General features: G+C 40.7%; 1 protein-coding gene across 1 annotated transcript; it reads right to left on the reverse strand.

Annotated features, from left to right (window-relative positions):
* Positions 1-1,277: 1,277 nt before the first annotated feature.
* Positions 1,278-13,746, reverse strand: PPWD1 (peptidylprolyl isomerase domain and WD repeat containing 1; the record flags this gene model as incomplete). The annotated part of the gene is made up of 11 exons (XM_081929391.1): positions 1,278-1,615; positions 3,419-3,601; positions 4,288-4,369; positions 5,145-5,326; positions 5,881-6,070; positions 7,243-7,433; positions 8,593-9,040; positions 10,681-10,801; positions 11,500-11,600; positions 12,197-12,299; positions 13,584-13,746. The coding sequence occupies 11 exons, from the start codon at positions 13,744-13,746 to the stop codon at positions 1,472-1,474; spliced, it is 1,908 nt and encodes a 635-aa protein (XP_081785517.1). The 3' UTR covers positions 1,278-1,471.
* Between the last annotated feature and the right edge of the window lie 53 nt (positions 13,747-13,799).

Consider the following 13,799-nt stretch of genomic DNA (forward strand, 5'->3'; position numbering starts at 1 on the left):
TCTCTCCCCCCCCCCATCAAATATTTATTTATGCTCAACCAACAACGTGAATAATGAGTGAATGTGTCTGGATGTTGGGTGGTTTATATTTGTAAGTGGGAGTTGGAGGTTTCAAATGAATGCTAAGTGTCTCCTGCCATTCTTTATAGATGTCAGCTCGCATAAGAATGTGGTCAAAACAAATGGCACATGTGTGCATGTTCAGAGGTTGACCTCAGTTAGTCTTGGGGCACAAAATGAAGGTGATGAGTGAAGGGAAACTGGCTGATATCCATTGATAGCCTGCAGTCTGAAGCTAGCAGGTAAAATTGAAACCAGAAGCCAGCGGAGGTGCCTAGGTAATGCTGGCAAATGACAGCCACTCCACTCACTGTTCTCATATGTCTTCCTTCCAGGGATTACTGAAGCAAGGTTTTCTTGGGACAACCCCTGAACGCAATGAAGAGGATTACAGGGCTTAAGTAAAGTGGGATGGTTCTCACCCTCCTTCCCCTCTCTGGGTACCCCTTCTGCTCTTCCTCAACACAGCTAAGATATTTAGCATCACTTGCTCTTCTTCCAAACCAAGCACTTCTAAGAAACTGCAAGTTGCAGTAACCACTTCCTCATTAGTGCCATCTAGTGCAGAGAGAGAGATTGTTCCTCCTGCCCTGTCCCATCCCACAAGTTCTTCAATGAAGCCACCCTGAGCCACCCTGAAGCAACAGTTTTGCTTTTCTCCTGCAGACAGACTGCAGGGATTCCACCCCATGCAGGAGGGAAGCTGATGGATGGAAGTAGGGAATTATCTGGTAGTGGTTTGCCAGAAGGTGTCGCAAGGTTATGCACCTTTGCTGCCTCCCAAATAGGAACATACACACCCTGCAACCATCTGCCAGGGGGAAAACGATAAACTTTTCCCAATCTTGCTCAAATTCCAAGAACAATGGATTAAGAAAGGGACAAATCACTATAATCCTTTTATAACAATTCCACTAAAAACTTAAATGATACCTATTTAGTATTAGCAAATATCAGCGGCTCAAATTATCACTTGTTTTGTATGTTATTTAGTATAAAGAGATTCTTATTGTCAAGAATGCACAGTAATGATTATGGTTACATGTTGTATTTGCAATTAAATACATTTAAAACCCTAAAAAAACTCCCCCCCATTCTATTTTGTGGGTAATGAGCTGGAAGACACAAAAATATCTCAGTGCTGGAACAGAGCTGCTCACAATGCTGCAGCATTTTTCCATACTAGAAATCATTGCAATATATACACAAGATGCATATTTTTCTTAACATGGCTGGCTTTTATTTTTTGTATAAAAAACATTTTAAAAAAAGATACAGCTGAGAGCACCTCGGACACATAATGATTAGAAAGTTTCAGAACAGGTATCAACCCTTCCACAGTAGAAAAACTGAGATACGAGGTGCATCGTTTTTGAAGTCCCTTAATTGCAAGGTTTCTTTAAAACTTATTTCATTTCACTGTGATATTAATAATGCTGACATCTTCATAGGGCTTGTCAGTTTTGGGGTTGACTTTCACATTTGAAATTCTCTGAACGACTTCCATTCCTTTAGATACTCTTCCAAATACACTGTGTTTGTTGTCCAGCCATGGCTGTGCAAGGCCATATATCAAGTTGATGGAGCAAAAGCAAGAGAAAATTATGATTAAATCTCAAGTTACTATACTGAGAACTGTGTAATGTACACTATCGCTAACGGGATCTCTGTAATTAAACACTATTACACTTAATGCTTGTTTGTTTGCTGACACGTTTAACTCTCCAAAAGGCCACATGTGCACGGAAGCAGTTTCAGCAGACATATCCCAAGCTGGATAATGAACCATAAACACAAAACTGGTACTGCCTTTACAGTTTCTGTGCACACATTAGGTTGTGGACAAGTTTTGATCATTTGGTGGGGGGTGGGGTAGGAGAACTAAATCCTGCTACCTTCTCACCAAACAGATTATTTAAGCTATTTATATTAAATATGTGTATCCCCCTTTCCAATCAAGTGGTTCACAAGGCAGCATATAACATAACAATAATATGAAACAGATAACTCATCTATTGATGGTAAGCAGCCACGAGAGCAGCTGGGTAGTAGGTTTGATGTTAAAACCTCTCCCCATGTCTCTGTTATCCTGCCAGAGGATAACGGGGGTGGGAGAGACCCAACCTAGGAAGTTTCCTGCCCAGCCACTCTGGATGCAAGTCATACAGAGATGAGGCCTATCTAGTGGAAGAAAGACAAGTGTTGGACTTGGCCCAGGGACCCCTGCCTTCATATGGAAACTCAGCCTTGAACTGCAGTGCACTTTGGGTCAATCACTATCTTTCAGTTCTGGCTTCCAGATCTGGTAGTAGCAAGAATAAAACAGATAGGATGTCACAAGCAACTCAGAAGAAGGGCAAGATATGTTTTTAATTTTAAAAAAGTAATCAGATTAGAGCTGTGTTACAGAGCACTACTCCATTTGGACTTTTAAGCCAGTGTCTGCAGAGGAACATAGGGGCTTGCTAATAGCCAACATCTCTTAACCTGACATATGCACAAGAAAAGAGAAGTGGGCAATAGCTCATATCCAATTTTGCACTGGTTTCAGAGGGATGCTGATGCACTTCAAACTTCTTCCTGCTTCTCCAAACCCTCTGAAGCACAGTTACATATACAGGGTGAGTCTTTAAAAAGAGGCCCTGTGGAACACGTGTACTCTGTATCCATGGGGCCTCTTTTAAAGGACGCACCCTGTACAAAAATGTGTCTCCTTGCTGTTCTCATAAGCCAAACAGAAGGGTAGGGGCTCATTCCTGCAATTGTGGTAAGCTTTGGAAGCATCACAGTATAACCAAACTCAATGCCTCCAAGTGCTCTCAAAGCCCAATTCCGTATCAGAGAAGACCCTGCTACTCTGTTGAGTTGGGAGATAAGGCACAGCATATAGTAACAAATTCTAGCTGGCTGTCAAGGGCAGCAAAAGATGCTGGGTCTCTTGAGAAGCATTCAATCATGGGTGCTCCCACCCACAACTTAAATGGTACAGGCCACGTGCAGGCTTATTGCCTCATCTGTTCGGGAAACAAAGTATAACAATAATGTTTTTCTGCTGCTAATGTAATATGGTGGCTGCCTTCAGCTCCTTCCCTATAACTACCAAGTAGACTAGGGATGGGAAATATGGTTTTTCAGTTACAGGACTATAACTTGCATTGTAAGGCCTGCATGATCAATAGTCACGAGATGACAGGAGTTGTAGTTCAACAACTTCTGGAAGTCCATAGGCTTCCTCATCCTTTTAGTAGACAACAGACACAACGGAATACCCTTCCATCTACCAACAGCCTCAAAACCTTTGCTACTCACTAAGAGGCAATTCAATGACCACTGTTAAGACATCTGACATGGTACTTACAGTTGGTACTACTGTTACAAAAAACTGTGAGCCATTGGTATTTGGTCCTGCATTAGCCATACTAAGTGTGTAGGGCCTGTCATGTCGCAAAGTTGAGTGAAACTCGTCCTCAAATTCTCCTCCCCAGATACTTTCACCTCCCATTCCAGTTCCAGTAGGATCTCCAGTTTGGATCATGAAGCCCTACGTTTGGAGGGGGAGAAAGAAAAATCACAATTTAGGACATTAGCAGCCCTGCTGGATTAGGCACAGTCCAACATCCTGCTTAAAATGGTGGCTAAATCAGATGCCTCCAGAAAGCCCACAAGTGGGACTTGAAGACAACAGCCTTCTCCTGCTGCTGTTTCCAGAACTGATACTCAGAAACATATAGCCTCTCAACCAGGAAGTACCATACTGCCATCAGGACCACCATCCATAAATGTAGCCTTATCTTCTGTGAAAGTGTCAAATCCCTTTTTAAAGCCTAGTGCCATTACCACATCTCATGGCAACAAATTTTGAAAATTAATTATGCACTGTGTGAAGTACTTTTTTTGGTCTGACTCAACTCTACTATTGACCAGTGTCATTAAGAGATCCAAATTTCAGTATTACCAAGAAAAGAGAAAAAATGTCTATCCATTTTATCTACAGTGGTGACGCCACTGTATCCCATAGATTGATATGCTGTGATGACAGTTTTGAAATTCTGCACAAAATCCTTCAGAAATGTAAATGCAAAATCCACAAGTAGGGTAGGACCTAATAATATGATGTGCATAAGCCATCAGGGAACAGGAAAAATTAAAGATATTGCAGCCCTGTTTGTCTAACAAGCTCAACAACACTTGAGAACACAGAAATATTGTTACTAATACCAAAGTTACCTTGATTATGCGGTGAAAGGTGTGGCCATTGTAGTAGCCATTCCTACTATGTACACAGAAGTTTTCCACTGTTTTGGGACACCTGCAGTTAAAAGGTATTAGATGTTAGTATAGTACTTAGTGCACTGGAATAGAGTAATGTTTTGAATTAGTCTGTATTTGTAGATGCTCTAGTGAAACTGAGAGCACTTGACTGCAACTATCGATATCCATAAAGAACTAGAGCCACCTGGCAGATCATTCAGTAGGAAGACAACTCTTCATTCATGATCATCATTTTGCATACAGTGGTGCCTCGCAAGACGAAATTAATCCGTTCCGCGAGTCTCTTCGTCTTGCGGTTTTTTCGTCTTGCGAAGCACGGCTATTAGCGGCTTAGCGGCTATTAGCGGCTTAGTGGCTATTAACGGCTTAGCAGCTTTAAGAAAAAGGAAACAAACTCGCAAGAACTCGCAAGACATTTCGTCTTGCGAAGCAAGCCCATAGGGAAATTCGTCTTGCGGAACGACTCAAAAAACGGAAAACTCTTGCGTCTTGCTTGTTTTTCGTCTTGCGAGGCATTCATCTTGCGAGGTACCACTGTATTACAAATTAAAACTGCCTTCTTGTTATGGAAAAAAAGAAAGCTTACAAGCTTCTTCCTTTTGTCACAATGTAGGAGAAAGCAGTAGTGGTAAAAATGCTTTACCAGAGAGCAAAAATGGTGGCACCATAGATATGAGGGAATGGAATATAAGCAAACCAAGTGAAAAGGTGCAGCTCTGTCAATGATGCTAGTGAATGGTCCAACAGTAGCTCAAGAGAAAGAGAATCTTTATTAAAAATGGAAGGAAATATAAAAGGATTCATATACATACTCAACAGGGAAGAGCTTGACATGTATATCTCCCATGCTTGTGTGGATAATGGCACTATCAGAAACTCGCTTGGGTCCTTCAGCTTGAGTGGCTGCCATGACCTCTTCTTTAGATGGCTTCTCATTAAATACATCTCTGTCAGAATCTGCACTTTTGGTGTCTTCTGGTTCACGTTTGGTAAACTGAAGGACAAGATAGCAGCAGCATCCTTGTTTCTCTTACTGACTAATGGAATTGGAAGGATCATACACTGTAGTTCCAAAGACATATTGTTCCTAACTAGTGATAGGCTGTAGTTTGCAAACTGTTTCTGGTCATATGCCAAGTGAAAAGAATTGCCCTTTGGCACATATTTTTAGAATATCTGAAGGCTGTCAACATCTCAGCAGAAATCTGAACAAAAAATATTAAGTTTTTATGTGAGTTAAACTTAGCCTTAGCTTTAAAGACATGCTTCTGTGACCCTTGTATCTTTGAATGTTTCTATCGCATTTTCACCTCAAGCGGACTTCTCATAATGAAATAGTCACCAAGACACCCCCACCCTAGTTGTTTGGTATAAGTACAAAAATGTAGTAAAATTCATATTAGAATTAGAACCAAGTTGTAAGACATGCGAATAGTATTATATCAAAGGCTATCAAAAGGGGGGGGGGGAATCACTTGGCAACTTTAGCTAAAAGTAGCCTACAGGGGGTGGGAAAACTGCCAGCTAGATCCCCTGGTATAAACTTACCATATAAAATCTGTTCTTTTTGAAGGAGGTGCAGATTATTGTTGGATCAGCTTGGATATTCTGAAGAACGGGGTTGTCAGATGCTTTCATCTCTACTGTAACAGCAGCACGGTGTTTCTTTGCGACACCTTGGAACAGAGCCAGTTGCATAACCCTAATGTTCTCCTGCTTGCCTAGGATTCTAACACATCTACATACAGGAAAGGAAAATTCGTGAACTTCAAAATCATTATGTAGCCTGCCTTTAATATGTAATATTTCAGAGTACCCTGCATCCAAACATCATATGAATTTTTGGATTAATTTGGAAGCAAAGATCCCCAGTACATCATAGGGATAACGATGACCTTCTGGAAGGCATTGTGGGCTTAGAAACTAGGTGAACTTCTGGCCCAATACAGCAGGGCTGTTAAGTTCTTAACAAACATATTTGGAAGTAATACTCTTAATACAAATGGATAATGAAAAAGTGTCAGTTATAACACATCAGAAAACTTATCTAAAGTATCAGTTCTCATATGATGGGTCTTAGTTGGGTAGCTGATGAAAATGTATGATCTGGAATCATTTAACCAATGGAAATCTGCAAATTATGTGGATAGTCCCCTACCGTCATTCACCAGGAATGTGAAACTGGGCACTGAATCTCTACATCCGGGGGGTGGGGGTGGGCCTCCATTCCGTGGGCTAACCTTGGTCTCAAGGGAGTACAATTCAACTCACAAGGCCATTTTCTTCTAAACCTGTCACAGGACTACTATATCAGGGGGTGGGTGGGATGTGGGGTTCAAACCAGAGTTTAAGCAAGCCATGGTTTATAAGCCAACAATAAACCATGGCTATTCATCTACATAGCAGAGTTGTGATTGTCAGACAAACTACCAAAATTCCAGAGCTTACTTTCTGAAAAGCAGACATTATTCCTCATAGGTGATAAAAGATGGTAAGCATTTCGCTAGCAGATCAGGAGACACTAATCATATAAATTAACTAACATGGATCATAGGAACAGAGGAAACTGCTTTATACAAAGTGAGACCACTGGATCCAATTAGCTCAGTACAGTCAACACTGTCTGGCAAGGGTTCTCCACTGTTTCAGACAGAAGTATCTCCTAGCCCTACCTGGAGATGTCAGCGTTTGAAATTGGGACCTTCTGCATGCAACACAGATGTTCTACCACTGAGCTATAGCACTCCCAATGAGTAATGCCAACTCAATTCTATTTAACTGTATTATGTATCAATTTGGAGCAATTAAAGAGCCTATGAAGGCTGAGCTTCTTTCTTTAAAATCTCTTGGAAATCCCTGAACAAAACAACATAGGTACAGCTAACATGAAATAATAAGAGCAAGACTCACCTGTTTGTTTCCACATTTATGACCTTGATTCCCAACATCGTCCCATAGAGCACAAAGTGTCCAGTTTCATCAAAAATGATGTTAATTAGCCGGACAGCATCCACTTTTTCCAGCTCCCGCTCCACAGCCATACGCCGACCAAATTCCATGTCAGGCAGCTGTTGTCTCATTTGTTGCAGCTCAGTAAACATCTACAGAAACAAGACACCTACCTATAATATGTGTATAACTTGACTTGGATTTATTTTTAATAAATTCTGTATAATGCATGTTAATTTTTTCTGTAAGCTGCTTTGAGACATATAATGAAATGGTTATAAGTTCAATGAATAAATCAATATAGCCCATCAAACACAACACCTAAATTCTTTCTCATTTATTTTGCAGTTTAGTATAGTTTTATCTGCAAGAGTTTAGGAATGTTGGCAGAATTATTTTCATGGAGATGCCACATCTATTCATGTGCAAATGAGATTGAGTATGCACATAAATGCTGTTTTTGCACATAACTCTAAGCCATGGCTTGACTTGACCATTATTTGTTCAAAACACAAGTCTCATAGATGAGCCAATAAAACATGACTTATTTCTCCAAAGCTTGGTTTGTTTTCCAGCTGCTCTTGCCTCTGTAGATTGACAGTATTTAATGTGAGGTGGTCAAACAAGCCATGGTTAAGCATCAAACCAGAATTAAAACAAGCCATGGTTTATAAGCCCACAAGAATCCACAGCTTCACATCATGGTTTCTTGCCAGAAAAAAATTATGGTCAGTCTGCTAAGCCACATTTTGGCTAAACAAAACACAGTTTAGTATTATGTGCTAATGAGGTCAATTTATGTAACATACAACAATGTTAGTTACATGTGTCTTTACACAATTAAAATACATACTTCAACATGTATAGCAAAATGTTGGCAATTCATATATTGGATGTGGCATCTGACAAGGTTATAGTAGTTAGACAGTTAAGTAATGTGAGTTGAAGCAAATTAAAAGTAATAAAATTTGATTAAAAAGCACAATAAAAGTAATTCAGTTAACATTTGTAACAACAGTAAAGTCTTCTAAAAATACCATTTATTTTTTCCTTGATTGTTAACTTTATGGTATCCATTTTTATCAGAATCCTTATTACAGTCTATTAGCCCACATACTATGAGGATTATAACTAAAAGAAAAATAAATCGCCAGTGTAGTAATAATACTAAACAGATATTGCAATGTAATGCTGAAAATATTCCTTTTATAGAGGATGATTTGTATATATGTATTTCTCATCTGTGAAAGAAATTTTTAAAAATCATCTGTACTGGCAAGTAACTGAATGTTGAAAAATATATATACTTACACTCAAAGATTCATCAAAGACCCTCATCAGTTTCCCAGTCAAAAATCTGAAAATTCGGACTTTTCTGTCAGAACCAATAGTAGCCATTTTTTTGCCATCAGGGGAGAAACATATACTAGTTAGATATGCTTTACACTTAGCAAATTCGTATAAATCAGTGTCTGTTTTATATTCCCAATTCACATTTTTGGGAAATTTGTATTCATGGCGAGGCCCAGTCCAGTATTCAATCATTCCAGACTTGTCAGATGATACTATGACTTTATAGACAGAGTTCAGTCGTATCTGAGTAAGAGGCGATGTGTGAAGCTTATCAAAAATGTGAAGTGGCTGGTTGTTTCCTCGACCATCATATATGAATATTTTCCCAGTACTCTTCTCAGACGCTGCAACTGAAGATATTGCATCTCCTGGGCAATACACCCATTCACACTGGCCAGGGTAGTAGCTAAAACAAAAAGAATAATTGGATTGGCATGATTTTAGGAATATAGATTAAATATTTAAATTCAATATTCTAAATAAAAAGCTAATAATAATCAAAACATATGGAATAATTTTTCTCCGGAATATTTTGAAATATTGCTTTAATTTAACAAGGTTTTTAGGCAAAACATATTATTTCCTACAAGATGACCATTTCATTAACAAATATTATAATCATTCCTATTCTGTAGAGCAATCACTTTCATTTTATTCAGTTCACGAAGCTATTCTGTTTAGCCTACATGAAGCTACACAGTCCAGCATGAACTGTTTTGTAACAGACATTTTTAAAATCAGTTTAGCATTTTGCTAACTATACTTGCAACCCGTATCAATGCAGTTTTCTCAGAAGTAATCCCCACTGTGTTAAATAAAACTCACTCCCAAGTCACATGGGGAAATCCTATGAACACTCACTTAACAGAAATTCTCAGTAAATCACTGCACAGGATTGGAATTGAAACAATAAAATCCTAATCATGATTGGTAGGCAAATCCCACTGACTAAGTGATATAAGTAAGCATGATCTTTATTGGATGTGTTGGGACCTGCATGTGGACAGCATTCTAATCTAACACCTGTGGCATCACCAGCATTTTTCATTGTGTTTAAAATTTCTCTTTTTAAGAGAGAGAAACAAGAATGGCGGGACATAAATTCTCTTTCTCATACAGACTGCACCAAGGACCTTCTCCCACACACATATGCATGACCTGTGACATGAACTCTGAAGAACACATAAGAAGCTCACAGATACATTAATTTCCCCAACTACTTTAATGGAGGAGGGCAGCTCGGCACATTTATCTCTTTTTCTTGCAAGACTCCACCTGAACTGACATGCATTAAGTAGAAACTCTGGGTGTGCTTTGCAGCACTTGTAAGGATGTAAAAAGGTAAAGGTAAAGGTACCCCTGCCCGTACGGGCCAGTCTCGACACACTCTAGGGTTGTGCGCTCATCTCACTCTAGAGGCTGGGAGCCAGCGCTGTCCGCAGACACTTCCGGGTCACGTGGCCAGCGTGACGAAGCTGCTCTGGCGAGCCAGCGCAGCACACGGAAACGCCATTTACCTTCCCGCTAGTAAGCAGTCCCTATTTATCTACTTGCACCCGGGGGTGCTTTCGAACTGCTAGGTGGGCAGGAGCTGGGACCGAACGACGGGAGCTCACCCCGCCACGGGGATTTGAACCGCCGACCATGCGATCGGCAAGTCCTAGGTGCTGAGGTTTTACCCACAGCGCCATCCGCGTCCCTTCTGTAAGGCTGTAGGAGGAGAGTAATACTTATTTTTCTTCAATGTCTTATCTCAAGGAATCTGAATTCAACAAAATAATTGCAACTTGAAAATAAGTAATTTAATTTGCTTTACATTTTTCCTGATAAATGTCCCCTCACAATTCATGATTATATGCAATGTAATGCAACCCTGTATTTGCTTGCTGTATTCTTTCCTGCTCCTTTATTAAAAGTATACCAGCAATTAGACATGTCACCGTTATTTGTGTGCCATAATCAATCACAACCAATTACCTCTTAGACAGAAGTATTCTAAAGCACTAAGAAATCTACCAGGACCATTAAAAAAGAAAAGTGACTTACCCAAGTTTCAGCATGTTGATCATATCAAAGTTCACCACATCAAAAACCTTCATTGCTCTATCATCCCCAACAGAGCAGAATAATGCACCTTCTGAACTACCAGCAATGCTCTCAATAACACCTATTGTGAGCAAAAGAAAGGAAATAGTCTGCTTCCAGAGAATAAGTTCTCTTCATTTGAGAAAAAATTTGAACAAAATCATAATTGCTATATAAATGCTTCAAATGGAATTATGTCACAAACTAAAGCTGCAGGGACAGATAAAGTAACTTTGAACTCAGTAGGATTTATTTCTGAATAGTGATGTATAAAATGGCCCTAGAAGGCTGGGATTCAAATATCACAATATGAACTGAGAGCTTCTGCAGTCTTCTGATCTCAGTTCTCCACATAGTATCTGATTTGATATTGAAAAGCTGTTTTTCAAGAAGGGTTTTTAGGTGATTCCAGGACTTGAAGCAGAGAGAGCTCAGAAGCCCAGTGCATACCAGCAGCAAATAGAAGACAGGACTCCTGCACCAGTAGAAGAGGAAATTTCATCAGGTGCTGCCTGTCATGCAAGGTACACCAGCTGAAATGTCTTCTTCTATGCAACTATTAAAGGTGCAGGAGCACTGTCTACCCACTGTCATCTGGCTACCCTACTGGTGCATTTCACAAAAACTAATCACTCAAGCCAAGTAACTTTAGAGAACCCAATTTTTAAAATACGGTATGGATTTTTAAAGTGTGCTATAAAGCATATTTAAATGATGAAATAATAATATATTTTCCTTTTTGAAAAAAGGAAAAAGAAAATACCAAACACAGTAACTTACCTAAATGGCTACGGAAATGTTTAACAAATTCAATTCCCTCTTCTACTTTCTTCCAGAACTTGACATGTCCATCGTGGCTGGCTGTTATTACAAAATCAGTCCTGAAGGTACAAGCATATAACCTTCATATTATAAAAAAAACCACACACCTAGATCTCTGCTTCACTAGCAACCTTCCACAGGAGTCTGCAGCTTCTGGCTAGTCTGTGAAGCCAAATCACAGGTGCAGTCACTAGGACACTACTTATTCCCCAAAGAGAGGGAAGAGATTTAATACAACATGCTGAACCTCAGAGATGCTATTCCATTTCACACTGGGCTTTACAAGGTCACTTGGGCGAGTCTCCAAAGCATATTACAACATGGACTGTCTCAAGTCCTCCTACAGAGTTTGAAACTCTAGAGATGGTTCTTACAGTTGTGCCACACTTCAGAGATGCTCGAAACAGACTCAATGCAACAAAGACATGTCACTTTTCCCCCTTTTAAGCTTGGAGCTAAAAATCAGGATAAGCTATGCTGCACTTATAGAAGCATAGAATTGTAGCATTAGACGGGATTCCAAAGGACAGCTAGTCCAACCCCCTGCAATCCAGGAATGTTATGAAGCACTCTTTAGGCAAGATGCAATTCCTGAAACATACATCAGGTCCAATTCTACAATACTTAAAATAGAGAAAGAAAGAAAAAGACTTACTTAGTACATACTACATGCGTGATGACATCTCTGTGCATATAACTGCGTTCATACATCGAAGCACTGGGGAGATTATCCAGGTAGACATGTTCAAACTCAAGAACTAGAAATAAAGAAATATTGTTTCCTAAAAATCATATTCCATTTCAAAAATGTTATTCAAATTATTTTGATTTAAAAGAGACCAAACTGAACAAACCTCTCTTTCAATACTGTGGTATGAGAACAGCTGTGTAGCTGTATCATAGTGTTATGTGTGGCTTGATCCCAACACAAACAAGTAAGTGTACACATAACTGCAGCCCTAGTTGTCACACAAGCAGCAAAATTGTGCTTGGCCTGCACTACTTCAGACTGCTCACATGACTTAAGTATCCATAAAAATAAAGCTGAGTGAAACTGAATGAAGGGATTGTTTGCATGCATGCATGTGTACACAGAGATACATTTAAACATGAGAATCCCAACCTGTGCCACTTGAAATGAATTTTAAAATCTCCAGAACATTTGACAAGGCATAAAAATACATGCAGTGGTATTTAAGCCACTACAGTATAGGAGAAGGAAATTCCAGCCCGATACGCTATTATTTAACTTGTAACCTAACTCAAACCACATTTACTGAGAAGTAAGCACCAGTGCTTTCAGGGGGACTTACTGCCAGGTAAGCACGCACAGGGACAGGGACGTGGGTGGCGCTGTGGTCTAAACCACTGAGCCTCTTGGGCTTACGGTTCAAATCCCTGTGACGGGGTGAGCTCCTGTTGCTCGGCCCCAGCTCCTGGCAACCTAGCAGTTTGAAAGCATGCCAAAAGTGCAAGTAGATAAATAGGTACTGCTCCAGTGGGAAGGTAAATGGTGTTTCCGTGTGCTGTTCTGGTTTCGGTGTTCCGTAGTCATGCTGGCCACATGACCCGGAAAAACTGTCTGCGGACAAACGCCGCTTGTAAAGTGAGATGAGCGCCACAACCCCAGAGTTGTCTGCAACTGGACTTAACTGTCTGGGGTCCTTTACCTGTACCTTTTAAAGCACCACGTACAGAACTGTTTCACTCTTACGGGGGATGTCATGCAAGGTAGAGCATGTCAAGTCAGAAGCGTCAAGAGCGCAAAGGAGACATAACAGCTGCACCTCGCAACGCCCTGAACAGTTAGTTACGTACAGATCAATGACCACCGAGCCAGGTATCCGCAAGCACAGTGACCACACTGGGCAGCAAATAGCCTTGGTCTGCCTCCAACTCAATGTAAACACGTCTCCAAGGAACGTGCAGCGAATTACCCGACACCAGAGGCTCCGAAGGAAACACGAGGAGGGACGAAGTGCTGAAGAAGAGTCGCCCTGTCCAGAGAGGCTGACACCCCGCTCCTCGCCCCCAGCCCTTACCTTTCCTCTTTTTCACCTGCACGGCCTCCCCAGGTAAAGGGCCCACCCAGCGGTCTCCTTCCTCTTCTCTCCCTCCTTCCTCCTCCGACCCTTCCTCTCCTTTCGCCTCGCCCTCCTCTCCCTCGCCGTGCCTCCTCTTGCGCGGCGGCTCCGCGGACGCCATATTTTCCCGGCGCTGGATAATGACGCGCTGGAGAGCGCGCCGCCCGCGACCCT

This window comes from Podarcis melisellensis (assembly GCF_964234715.1).
Source record: "Podarcis melisellensis genome assembly, chromosome: 11".
Taxonomy (NCBI): Eukaryota; Metazoa; Chordata; class Lepidosauria; order Squamata; family Lacertidae; genus Podarcis; species Podarcis melisellensis.